This window comes from Cololabis saira, chromosome 10, assembly GCF_033807715.1.
Source record: "Cololabis saira isolate AMF1-May2022 chromosome 10, fColSai1.1, whole genome shotgun sequence".
Classification (NCBI taxonomy): domain Eukaryota; kingdom Metazoa; phylum Chordata; class Actinopteri; order Beloniformes; family Belonidae; genus Cololabis; species Cololabis saira.
Genome location: NC_084596.1, coordinates 3,646,513 through 3,659,771, shown reverse-complemented (window position 1 = coordinate 3,659,771; position 13,259 = coordinate 3,646,513). Strand labels below are relative to the sequence as shown.

General features: G+C 46.1%; 1 protein-coding gene across 1 annotated transcript in view; it reads right to left on the bottom strand.

Annotated features, from left to right (window-relative positions):
- LOC133451750 (VPS10 domain-containing receptor SorCS3-like) overlaps positions 1-13,259 on the bottom strand; it is a 252,459-nt gene that overhangs the window by 22,967 nt on the left and 216,233 nt on the right. Inside the window, exons 19-22 of the mRNA XM_061730891.1 lie at positions 9,607-9,793; positions 8,841-8,974; positions 6,952-7,075; positions 4,631-4,743 (exon numbers count right to left, since the gene is read on the bottom strand). Coding sequence (XP_061586875.1) covers positions 4,631-4,743; positions 6,952-7,075; positions 8,841-8,974; positions 9,607-9,793 — 558 coding nt within the window. The remainder of the gene's footprint in view (positions 1-4,630; positions 4,744-6,951; positions 7,076-8,840; positions 8,975-9,606; positions 9,794-13,259) is intronic.

Here is a 13,259-nt window from a genome sequence, read left to right as displayed (position 1 = left end):
CCACGGTGATATAATGAGCGTATACCACGGTGATATAATGAACGTATACCACGGTGATATAATGAGCGTATACCACGGTGATATAATGAGCGTATACCACGGTGATATAATGAGCGTATACCACGGTGATATAATGAGCGTATACCACGGTGATATAATGAGCGTATACCACGGTGATATAATGAGCGTATACCACGGTGATTTAATGAGCGTATACCACGGTGATATAATGAGCGTATACCACAGTGATTTAATGAGCGTATACCACGGTGATATAATGAACGTATACCACGGTGATATAATGAGCGTATACCCAGGGATTAAAGTTCTCTGTCTCTAGACAGATTTCCGTCAATTCGAAAATTAGGAGAGAAAAAAAGAAGAAAAAAACATTTGCACGTGCGCTATCATGTTGATCATGCCTGAATTATGGTTCTGTGTTAAATCGACGCAGAGCCTACGGCGTAGGGTACGCGGCGAGGCGCACTGTACGGGGCCCGTCGCCGCGTAACATACGCTGTAGGCTCTGCGTCGGTGTAACGCAGAACCATAAATCAGCCTTTAGGCATTAAACTGGCGCTATTGTAAACCAATTAAGCAAGCCAGAGCCTTGGTATTAGCCAATCAGGAACAGAGGGGGGCGTGTTGGATCAAGGGGGTAGTCTGGGGGAGCAGTCGCCCCGTCGCCCTCCTCTCCCCGCCGCCGGAGGTGCGGTGTCCGGCCCGCCGCGCGGGGCCTTCGTCCTGCGGCGTCCGGATACGGCGGTCGGCGGCGGCAACTCTGGACCCGCGCCGGGCCGTTCTCGCGGATCTCCCCAGCTGCGACGCCCGTCGGGGACCCGTTAACGCGGGCCCCCGGCAGGTCGCCTCTAGGGTTACCACCTTTCAGAAATAGAAATAAGGAACGCCTGATTTCAGCAGCGCAGGCGCCAAAAAGGGACATCCCCAAAACTTCTAAACTGCATAGAAATGTATTTATTTTATATAAAAAAAACTAAATGCTTTGATTTAAAGTGCTTTAATAGCATTGAACTTGCACGACTGTACAGACAGACAGCCATATAGCAACTGAAATATCCTCTGCTGCTATCTGTACGTCCACATCAGCCCAGATGTAGAATATAGCTACAGGCAGTACTCGAGTAGAGGGGGGATGAGGGGGGATGGCATCCCCCCCTGAAATAAAAACGGTCCAAATCATCCCCCCAGTAAAACTGCCACCCCCCCTTTCCATCCATTAGTAATTTCATCAATGAATGTGGTTTTACTGCTATTTCAACATTTAGAGTCATCACCAGAAAAATAACTTGACAATTTTCACTTGTTTCAAGTAAATTTTCACTTGAAATACCGGTAAGTAGGAAAATCTGCCGTTGGGACAAGATTTATCTTCTTATTACAAGCAAAAAAATCTTGTTTTTTCTACTTATTTCAAGTGAAAATCTACTTGAAACAGGTGAAAATTGTTGTTTTTTCCAGTGATGAGTCTTGTTTTAAGTGTAATGGGATTTTTTTTTTACTAAAATGAGACATTTAAACTAGAAATAAGACAAAAATTCTTGTTAAGATTTTGAGTTTTTGCAGTGATCCATTTTACTTATCCTGTGAAGGACAGAGTCATATTGATAAGTTCAGAAAAGTGTTTTTTATTGTTGTGTTTTGATGTATTTGATGTAAGCCCAGTGGATATTTAAAGCTTACAGAAGGCTGCATTTAACTGCTGCTATGTCATTCCTGCAGTATTTCTGCAGGTGTTTTGGTCACTGCTATTATTTGTAATATATTATATTATTTGTAATCAGCACAGGCAGGCTGAGGGGAGACCACTTTATATATGTTAAAGCAAGAAAAAACCTGGTTTTCACAATAAGTGCAGTGCATAGATGACGGGGGAATATGAACTGGCCTGAAAAAATCTTTTCAGTCAAAAATATTTTTTTTGCTTTAATCCCTGCGTATACTACGGTGATATAATGAGTGTATACCACGGTGATATAATGAGTGTATACCACAATGATATAATGAGAGTATACCACGGTGATATAATAAGCGTATACCACGGTGATATAATGAGAGTATACCACGGTGATATAATGAGCGTATACCACGGTGATATAATGAATGTATACCACGGTGATATAATGAGCGTATACCACAGTGATATAATAAGCGTATACCACGGTGATATAATGAGAGTATACCACGGTGATATAATGAGTGTATACCACGGTGATATAATGAGAGTATACCACGGTGATATAATGAGAGTATACCACGGTGATATAATGAGAGTATACCACGGTGATATAATAAGCGTATACCACGGTGATATAATGAGCGTATACCACGGTGATTTAATGAGCGTATACCACAGTGATATAATGAGTGTATACCACGGTGATATAATGAGAGTATTCCACCGTGATATAATGAGCGTATACCACGGTGATATAATGAGCGTATACCACGGTGATATAATGAGCGTATACCACGGTGATATAATGAGAGTATACCACGGTGATATAATGAGCGTATACCACGGTGATATAATGAGAGTATACCACGGTGATATAATGAGAGTATACCACGGTGATATAATGAGCGTATACTACGGTGATATAATGAGAGTATACCACGGTGATATAATGAGCGTATACCACGGTGATATAATGAGCGAAAACCACGGTGATATAATGAGTGTATACCACAGTGATATAATGAGCGTATACCACGGTGATATAATGAGCGTATACCACGGTGATATAATGAGCGTATACCACGGTGATATAATGAGCGTATACCACGGTGATATAATGAGCGTATACCACGGTGATATAATGAACGTATACCACGGTGATATAATGAGCGTATACCACGGTGATATAATGAGCGTATACCACGGTGATATAATGAGCGTATACCACGGTGATATAATGAGCGTATACCACGGTGATATAATGAACGTATACCACGGTGATATAATGAGCGTATACCACGGTGATATAATGAGCGTATACCACGGTGATATAATGAGTGTATACCACAGTGATATAATGAGCGTATACCACGGTGATATAATGAGCGTATACCACGGTGATATAATGAGCGTATACCACGGTGATATAATGAACGTATACCACGGTGATATAATGAGCGTATACCACGGTGATATAATGAGCGTATACCACGGTGATATAATGAGTGTATACCACAGTGATATAATGAGCGTATACCACGGTGATATAATGAGCGTATACCACGGTGATATAATGAGCGTATACCACGGCCTGTCCTGATGACTTGCATTTTTTCCCTGCCATTTTGAGAGTGGATTTTTTTCCCCCTTATTTGTGTCACAAACACGAGCGCTAGTGCCCGTATAGTTCAACGGGTTGAGCAGGCGACTTATGTAAACCTTCCCCTGTACAGCGACACGGGTTTGATTCCAGGCGCGGCATATGTTGCACCCACTTGCTACGTGTCCGTCTTTCACTGCCCCTATCAAATAAAGTTGCAAGAGCCGCGGGTTCCTGGTGTAGGGGAACATGGTGTGGATGAACATGGTGTAGGGGAACATGGTGTGGAGGAACATGGTGTAAGGGAACATGGTGTACAGGAACATGGTGTGGAGGAAAATGGTGTAAGGGAACATGGTGTGGAGGAACATGGTGTAGGGGAACATGGTGTAGGGGAACATGGTGTAGGGGAACATGGTGTAGGGGAACATGGTGTGGAGGAAAATGGTGTAAGGGAACATGGTGTAGAGGAACATGGTGTGGAGGAACATGGTGTGGAGGAACATGGTGTGGAGGAACATGGTGTGGAGGAAAATGGTGTAAGGGAACATGGTGTGGAGGAACATGGTGTAGGGGAACATGGTGTAGAGGAACATGGTGTAGGGGAACATGGTGTAGGGGAACATGGTGTGGAGGAACATGGTGTGGAGGAACATGGTGTGGAGGAACATGGTGTGGAGGAACATGGTGTGGAGGAACATGGTGTAGGGGAACATGGTGTAGGGGAACATGGTGTAGAGGAACATGGTGTAGGGGAACATGGTGTAGGGGAACATGGTGTGGAGGAACATGGTGTGTAGGAACATGGTGTATAAGAACATGGTGTAGGGAACATGGTGTAAGGGAACATGGTGTAGAGGAACATGGTGTAGGGGAACATGGTGTGGAGGAACATGACGTGGAGGAACATGGTGTAGGGGAACATGGTGTAGGGGAACATGGTGTAGGGGAACATGGTGTAGAGGAACATGGTGTAGGGGAACATGGTGTGGAGGAACATGGTGTGGAGGAACATGGTGTAAGGGAACATGGTGTAGGGAACATGGTGTAAGGGAACATGGTGTAGGGAACATGGTGTAGGGGAACATGGTGTACAGGAACATGGTGTGGAGGAACGCGTTGAGATGTGGAGGTTCTCCTGCTGTTGTGATTGTGTGTATTTGGGCAGGAATGGTCTTCAGAGTTCTGGTCTTCAGAGTTCTGGTGCTGCTCAGGTTCTCCTCGGGGAACCCCGACCACGAGCCAGCAGAGGATTGTTGGAGATGATAGCGAGGAGAGGTGGAGCCAGCTGAGGATTGTTGGAGATGATAGCCATGAGAGGCAGAGCTACTCACCCTGAGCAGAGCCTTCTTGATGACCCTCCCCACGTCCTGCCGCCACTCCGGGATGTCGGGGTTGAACTCGTCCAGGTTCGGGGAGAAGGACAGAAGCAGAGACTTGAAGAAGCCTGGAGGCGAGATGAGAAGAAGTTAGTTCAGGTCCGGGGACCGGCAGGTTCGAACTACGGAGAGATGACCTCAGCAGGTTCTAACGACGGAGAGAGGACCTCAGCAGGTTCTAACAATGGAGAGAGGACCTCAGCAGGTTCTAACGATGGAGAGAGGACCTCAGCAGGTTCTAACGATGGAGAGAGGACCTCTGCAGGTTCCTCAGCAGGTTCTAACGGTGGAGAGAGGACCTCAGCAGGTTCTATCGATGGAGAGAGGACCTCAGCAGGTTCTAACGATGGAGAGAGGACCTCAGCAGGTTCTAACGATGGAGAGAGGACCTCAGCAGGTTCTAACGACGGAGAGAGGACCTCAGCAAGTTCCTCAAAAGGTTCTAACAACGGAGAGAGGACCTCAGCAGGTTCCTCAGAAGGTTCTAACAACGGAGAGAGGACCTCAGCAGGTTCCTCAGAAGGTTCTAACAACGGAGAGAGGACCTCAGCAAGTTCCTCAGCAGGTTCTAACGATGGAGAGAGGACCTCAGCAGGTTCTAACGATGGAGAGAGGACCTCAGCAGGTTCTAACGATGGAGAGAGGACCTCAGCAGGTTCTAACGACGGAGAGAGGACCTCAGCAAGTTCCTCAGCAGGTTCTAACGATGGAGAGAGGACCTCAGCAAGTTCCTCAGCAGGTTCTAACGGTGGAGAGAGGACCTCTGCAGGTTCCTCTGCAGGTTCTAACGATGGAGAGAGGACCTCTGCAGGTTCCTCTGCAGGTTTTAACGATGGAGAGAGGACCTCAGCAGGTTCTAACGATGGAGAGAGGACCTCAGCAGGTTCTAACGATGGAGAGAGGACCTCAGCAGGTTCTAACGATGGAGAGAGGACCTCTGCAGGTTCTAACGATGGAGAGAGGACCTCAGCAGGTTCCTCAGAAGGTTCTAACAACGGAGAGAGGACCTCAGCAAGTTCCTCAGCAGGTTCTAACGACGGAGAGAGGACCTCAGCAAGTTCCTCAGCAGGTTCTAACGACGGAGAGAGGACCTCAGCAGGTTCTAACGATGGAGAGAGGACCTAAGCAGGTTCTAACGATTAAGAGAGGACCTCAGCAGGTTCTAATGATGGAGAGAGGACCTCAGCAGGTTCTAACGACGGAGAGAAGACCTCAGCAGGTTCTAACGATGGAGAGAGGACCTCAGCAGGTTCTAACGATTGAGAGAGGACCTCAGCAGGTTCCTCAGTAGGTTCTAACAACGGAGAGAGGACCTCAGCAGGTTCTAACGATGGAGAGAGGACCTCAGCAGGTTCTAACGATTGAGAGAGGACCTCAGTAGGTTCCTCAGTAGGTTCTAACGATGGAGAGAGGACCTCAGCAGGTTCTAACGATTAAGAGAGGACCTCAGCAGGTTCTAACGATTGAGAGAGGACCTCAGTAGGTTCCTCAGTAGGTTCTAACAATGGAGAGAGGACCTCAGCAGGTTCTAACGATTAAGAGAGGACCTCAGTAGGTTCTAACGATTGACAGAGGACCTCAGTAGGTTCCTCAGCAGGTTCTAACGATGGAGAGAGGACCTCAGTAGGTTCTAACGATGGAGAGAGGACCTCAGTAGGTTCTAACGATTGAGAGAGGACCTCAGTAGGTTCCTCAGCAGGTTCTAACGATGGAGAGAGGACCTCAGTAGGTTCTAACGATGGAGAGAGGACCTCAGTAGGTTCTAACGATGGAGAGAGGACCTCAGTAGGTTCCTCAGCAGGTTCTAACGATGGAGAGAGGACCTCAGCAGGTTCCTCTGCAGGTTCTAACGATGGAGAGAGGACCTCAGCAGGTTCTAATGAGGGAGAGAGGACCCTCCTATCATCTACCAGAGGCACTTCATGATAATTAGAAATGTCCTCTGGAGGTAAATCAATACTCGGAGTGTGACGTCGTATTTCACTCCAGAGATTCATCTGAGACACATTTGGAAGAAGATATGAATCAAAATGTGAGTTTTAATACGTCTACGAGTTAATACTTCCTCTTCTGTCTTCACTTGTGAGTAAAAAGAACAAAATCAAACTTCTGTGTTGTTTTTGTCTAAATGAAACAATCAGGACCAGGACCAGGACCAGGATCAGGACCAGGACCAGGACCAGGACCTGGACCTGCACCAGGACCTGGACCTGGACCAGGACCAGGACCAGAAACAGGACCGGGACCTGGACCTGGACCAGGACCAGGAGGCCTACCTCGGACTGCGATGGTCCTGGAGTCCTGCAGGATGCTGCTGGCTGCAGAGACCTGGACCGTGATGGAGTGAAGACCTTCCCTGGTGAAGGTGTAGGAGACGCTGCCGTCCAGCGTGATCAGAGGCTGCAGGAGACAAGACTGGTTATTAACACTAACTAGAGGTTTACTGACACTAACTAGAGGTTTACTAACACTAACTAGAGGTTTACTAACACTAACTAGAGGTTTACTAACACTAACTAGAGGTTTACTAACACTAACTAGAGGTTTACCGACACTAACTAGAGGTTTACTAACACTAACTAGAGGTTTACTAACACTAACTAGAGGTTTACCGACACTAACTAGAGGTTTACTAAACACTAACTAGAGGTTTACTAACACTAACTAGAGGTTTACTAACACTAACTAGTGGTTTACTAACACTAACTAGAGGTTTACTAACACTAACTAGAGGTTTACTAACACTAACTAGAGGTTTACTAAACACTAACTAGAGGTTTACTAACACTAACTAGAGGTTTACTAACACTAACTAGAGGTTTACTCACACTAATTAGATGTTTACTAAACACTAAATAGACTAGTTTACTGAACATTAGCCTAGCCTAGCTTCACTTAGCCTCACCTGGCCTAGCTTCACCTAGCTTCATCTCACTTAGCCTCATCTCACCTAGCCTAGCCTCACCTAATCTAGCCTAGCCTCACCTAGCCTCACCTAGCCTAGCTTCACCTAGCCTCATCTCACTTAGCCTAGCCTCATCTCACCTAGCCTCACCTCACCTAGCCTCGCCTCACCTAGCCTAGCCTCGCCTCACCTAGCTTCACCTAGCCCCATCTCACTTAGCCTAGCCTCATCTCACCTAGCCTCATCTCACCTAGCCTCATCTCACTTAGCCTAGCCTCGCCTCACCTAGCCTAGCCTCGCCTCACCTAGCTTCACCTAGCCTCATCTCACTTAGCCTAGCCTCATCTCACCTAGCCTAGCCTCATCTCACCTAGCCTCACCTGGCCTAGCCTCACCTCACCTAACTTCACCTAGCCTCATCTCACTTAGCCTAGCCTCGCCTCACCTAGCCTCACCTCACCTAGCCTAGCCTCGCCTCACCTAGCCTAGCCTCGCCTCACCTAGCCTCATCTCACCTAGCCTCACCTGGCCTAGCCTCACCTCACCTAGCTTCACCTAGCCTCATCTCACTTAGCCTAGCCTCGCCTCACCTAGCCTCGCTTCACCTAGCCTAGCCTCGCCTCACCTAGCCTAGCCTCATCTCACCTAGCCTCATCCCACCTAGCATAGCCTCATCTCACCTAGCCTCATCCCACCTAGCCTAGCCTCATCTCACCTAGCCTCATCCCACCTAGCATAGCCTCATCTCACCTAGCCTCATCCCACCTAGCATAGCCTCATCTCACCTAGCCTCATCCCACCTAGCATAGCCTCATCTCACCTAGCCTCATCCCACCTAGCATAGCCTCATCTCACCTAGCTTCACCTAGCCTCATCTCACTTAGCCTAGCCTCGCCTCACCTAGCCTAGCCTCGCCTCACCTAGCTTCACCTAGCCTCATCTCACTTAGCCTAGCCTCATCTCACCTAGCCTCACCTGGCCTAGCCTCACCTCACCTAGCTTCACCTAGCCTCATCTCACTTAGCCTAGCCTCGCCTCACCTAGCCTCGCTTCACCTAGCCTAGCCTCGCCTCACCTAGCCTAGCCTCATCTCACCTAGCCTCATCCCACCTAGCATAGCCTCATCTCACCTAGCCTCATCCCACCTAGCCTAGCCTCATCTTACCTAGCCTCATCCCACCTAGCATAGCCTCATCTCACCTAGCCTCATCCCACCTAGCATAGCCTCATCTCACCTAGCTTCACCGAGCCTCATCTCACCTCGGAGTTGTTCCCCAGCCACCAGAAGTAGGTGACGGTGCGGGACTGGCTGGGCAGAACGACCGCCGTGATGTTCACCTCCTTGTTCCTGACGACCACGAAGGGGGCGACGAGCTGCACCACCTCGGCTGGACCTGGAGACACACGGAGAATTATTCTGTTCAAATTACAATTTATTTATATAAACAGGTGTTTACTAACAGTAACTAGGGGTTTACTAACACTAACTAGAGGTTTACTAACACTAACTAGGAGTTTACTAACACTAACTAGAGGTTTACTAACACTAACTAGAGGTTTGCTAACACTAACTAGAGGTTTACTAAACACTTACATGTGACGTGCAGGAAGAGCGTGGCTTTATTTTGTAGGCTTACATGTGACGTGCAGGAAGAGCGTGGCTTTATTTTGAAGGCTTACAGGTGACGTGCAGGAAGAGCGTGGTTTTATTCTGAAGGGTCTTACATGTGACGTGTAGGAAGAGCGTGCTTTTATTTTGAAGGCTTACATGTGACGTGCAGGAAGCGCGTGGCTTTATTTTGAAGGCTTACATGTGACGTGCAGGAAGAGCGTGGCTTTATTTTGAAGGCTTACATGTGACGTGCAGGAAGAGCGTGGCTTTATTTTGAAGGCTTACATGTGACGTGCAGGAAGCACATGCTTTTATTTTGAAGGCTTACATGTGACGTGCAGGAAGCGCGTGGCTTTATTTTGAAGGCTTACATGTGACGTGCAGGAAGCGCGTGGCTTTATTTTGAAGGCTTACATGTGACGTGCAGGAAGAGCGTGCTGCTGTCGTGGCCCAGCGGGTTCTCGGCCAGTGCCGTCACCCGGAAGATTCCGGCGTTCCGGTACACGTGTTTGATGCCCTCCTGGGACCAGCTGAGGTTGGAGTACGATGCCGCCGTGCCGTCGCCGAAGTCCAGCTGGATGTTGGTCCGCATGGAGTCGCCCTGGAACACAAGAGCGGCGAGTCACTGCATCAGGAATATCAGGAAGCCGGGAATATCGGGAGTATCGAGAGTATCGGCAATATCAGGAATATAGGGAATGTCATGAATATTTAAAAACATCTGGAATGTTGGGAGTATTGGGAATATCAGGAATATCAGGAATATCGGGAATGTTATGAATATTTGGAATATCTGGAATTTTGGGAGTATCTGGAATTTTGGGAATATTGGGAATATCAGGAGTATCGGGAAAATCGGGAATATTGGGAATATTGGGAAAATCGGGAATATTGGGAGTATTGGGAATATCAGGAATATCGGGAATGTCACGAATATCGGGAATATTGGGAATATCTGGAATTTTGGGAATTTCGGGACTATCAGCAATATCAGGAATATTGGGAATATTGGGAATATTGGGAAAATCGGGAATATTGGGAGTATTGGGAATATCAGGAATATCGGGAATATTGGGACTATCAGGAATATCGGGAATATCAGGAAAATCGGGAATATTGGGGAATATCACGAATATTGGGAATGTCGCGAATATCAGCAATATCGGGAATATTGGGAGTTAGTATGTTTTTACTTTGCCGATACCCAGCAGAAGAACTCAAGCAGCGTGATGAGCTCTCCTGCTGGGTCCATCTGGTCGGTCCGTTCAGTCACGGTGAGGATTAGTTGAGGACCCAAAAGCAGGAGAGCAGGAGGCAGGAGCTCACAAAAAGCAGGGTTTATTGGACAAAAACAAAACCAAAAGCGCTGCTTAGCAGGATAAAAAAAGGCAGAACAGAAGCAGGGATCCAGAAACACGAGGAGAACATGGAGGGAGGAAACAGTACGGACCGACAGGGAGCAGGGAAAGACAAGACCAGATATACTGAGGGGATAACGAGACACAGGGGATAACGAGACACAGGTGACGGCAATCAGGGCAGATGGAAAACAGGCGGGACAGAACTGAGAATCAAAACCTGGGGGAAGTGTCAAGCCCTGACACAAACATTACATTTAAAAGAAGAATAAATATCATGATAATTGTTAAGTTAGGTGGGTTTTCTTTTTTTTTCTCTCTCTTTTTAGCACCATTGTCATATTTATTTTCTTTGAATCAAAAAAGAATACGACTATCTGTGTTTGACGACAGCTGTTTCGTGTTATTTCATAACTTTGTTCTAGTTTTTTTTTTTATTACGTTTATTGGAAAGTGTTTTTTTTTAATTGCGCAATTTTTAATATTTATATATAATATATAAATGTATTATTATTACATTAATTGCAATGTGATTTCTTACGAAAAAGGGTCAAATCAAATAAGCTTAGTCTTCTTTCTGTTCCCTTTCATTCAAGGGAAGATATTTGTTGTAATTATATTGAACTGTTTTGATTTTCTTTTAATGAATGAAATAAAAGAATAAAAACTAAATAAATTGAACTGGCCCTGGTCTGGAGCTGAACTAGTCAGCACACCAGATGAACCCAGAACAGCTCGACCCTACAAAGACCTTTTCCTCCGAGCACCAGGCGGCTGAACCTTGTCACCAGCTGGACCCGTCTCCCCGGGGCCGAGACCGTCACCCCGGGGCCGACACCGTCACACCGCTGCACGTCCGACCGCTGAGACGGAGCCGCTGGGTGGAACCAGAAATACCCGACTTCATCAGCTGGAGCTGCAGCATCAGACACGTGTCAGGCTGCAGCTACAAACACCGCCGTCCCCGTCGTCTTGAGTTTATCAGCAACTGTCAGAGAGAGGAGGATTCTCCGAGGATTCGCCGATGGACGGGTTCACCGTCACTTCCCCACTGGACCACGGCCCCTTACTCGCACTGAGTGGCAAAACGTCAGCAAAAACGGCTGCAACTAGTGGAGAAGACGGGATAACAGCCGATTATAGGCTTAAAGGGAACTATCATGGAATCTAATACCTATTTTAAACAGGCCTTGAATGTCTTAAAAATAAGCTTTTGATTTTTTTTTGCTAAATAAATTAGAAATTCAGCTTCCGAGTTGGCAGGCTGAGGGGAGATCACTTTATATATGTTAAAGCAAGAAAAAACCTGTTTTTCATAATAGGTCCCCTTTAAATTAAAGGCAGTTGGACTTGACAGTGACCCGTACAGTTACCAAGAACCAGTGGTCCATGGACATTAATATTTGGTACAGTTACCAAGAACCAGTGGTCCATGGACATTAATATTTGGTACAGTTACCAAGAACCAGTGGTCCATGGACATTAATATTTGGTACAGTTACCAAGAACCAGTGGTCCATGGACATTAATATTTGGTACAGTTACCAAGAACCAGTGGTCCATGGACATTAATATTTGGTACAGTTACCAAGAACCAGTGGTCCATGGACATTAATATTTGGTACAGTTACCAAGAACCAGTGGTCCATGGACATTAATATTTGGTACAGTTACCCCAAGAACCAGTGGTCCATGGACATTAATATTTGGTACAGTTACCCCAAGAACCAGTGGTCCATGGACATTAATATTTGGTACAGTTACCCCAAGAACCAGTGGTCCATGGTCATTGATATTTGGTACAGTTACCAAGAACCAGTGGTCCATGGACAATATTTGGACACAAATGGAGTTTCCTGATATTTATATGTACTTAATTTCTACGCCGGGGAAATTCACGAAGCAAAGCTTGAAGGCTTACAAAAGTCTTGACACTCGCGTTTGTGACGGAAATAATTTGGAGGGAAAACATTCAACTCTCAAAATGGCAGGGAAAAAATGCACGACCAAACCAAAATATGAAGATAAACACAGGACGTTTTTAACAGAGTGGGAGACTTTAATAAACATAATATAGATTAAATATTAATATTTAAGCAAGTCATCGCGACAGGCCGTGGTATACGCTCATTATATCACCGTGGTATACGCTCATTATATCACCGTGTTATACACTCATTATATCACCGTGGTATACGCTCATTATATCACCGTGGTATACGCTCATTATATCACAGCTGAGCGGCGTCTCCGGCCCGACGCGAAGTGATGTATCGCTTTTATAAAAAGTTACCAATAATGTGAATATGAAAGAGGAATACACAATCTATTTGATGTAATTTTTAATTAATCAGAAAATCATATTATCCAGTAAAAATAGCCCCACTGTGGAAAACAATAGTCCCATCTCTCCAGATGTAGCTCCGCATGCCGTCTTTTGCTCGTCTTTTTTTTCGGAGACGGACACTCGTCAATCCATTCATCCATCGTTAGCTCCTCCCTGGAGATCAAAGTTTACCGTCAACATGTCTAATTAATTGTTAACGAAAATAATTAATAAACTTTCACCCCAGCTACTTTTTTCTACCTGCTGTAACCGTCAAAACATATGTAACAGTTGGTTGTTGCCATGGAAACATTGTTGCTTCCCTGACGCGGAATGATCTGCTGTGATGAGGCTTTAGAACAGAAGTCGTGGTATATAAGATA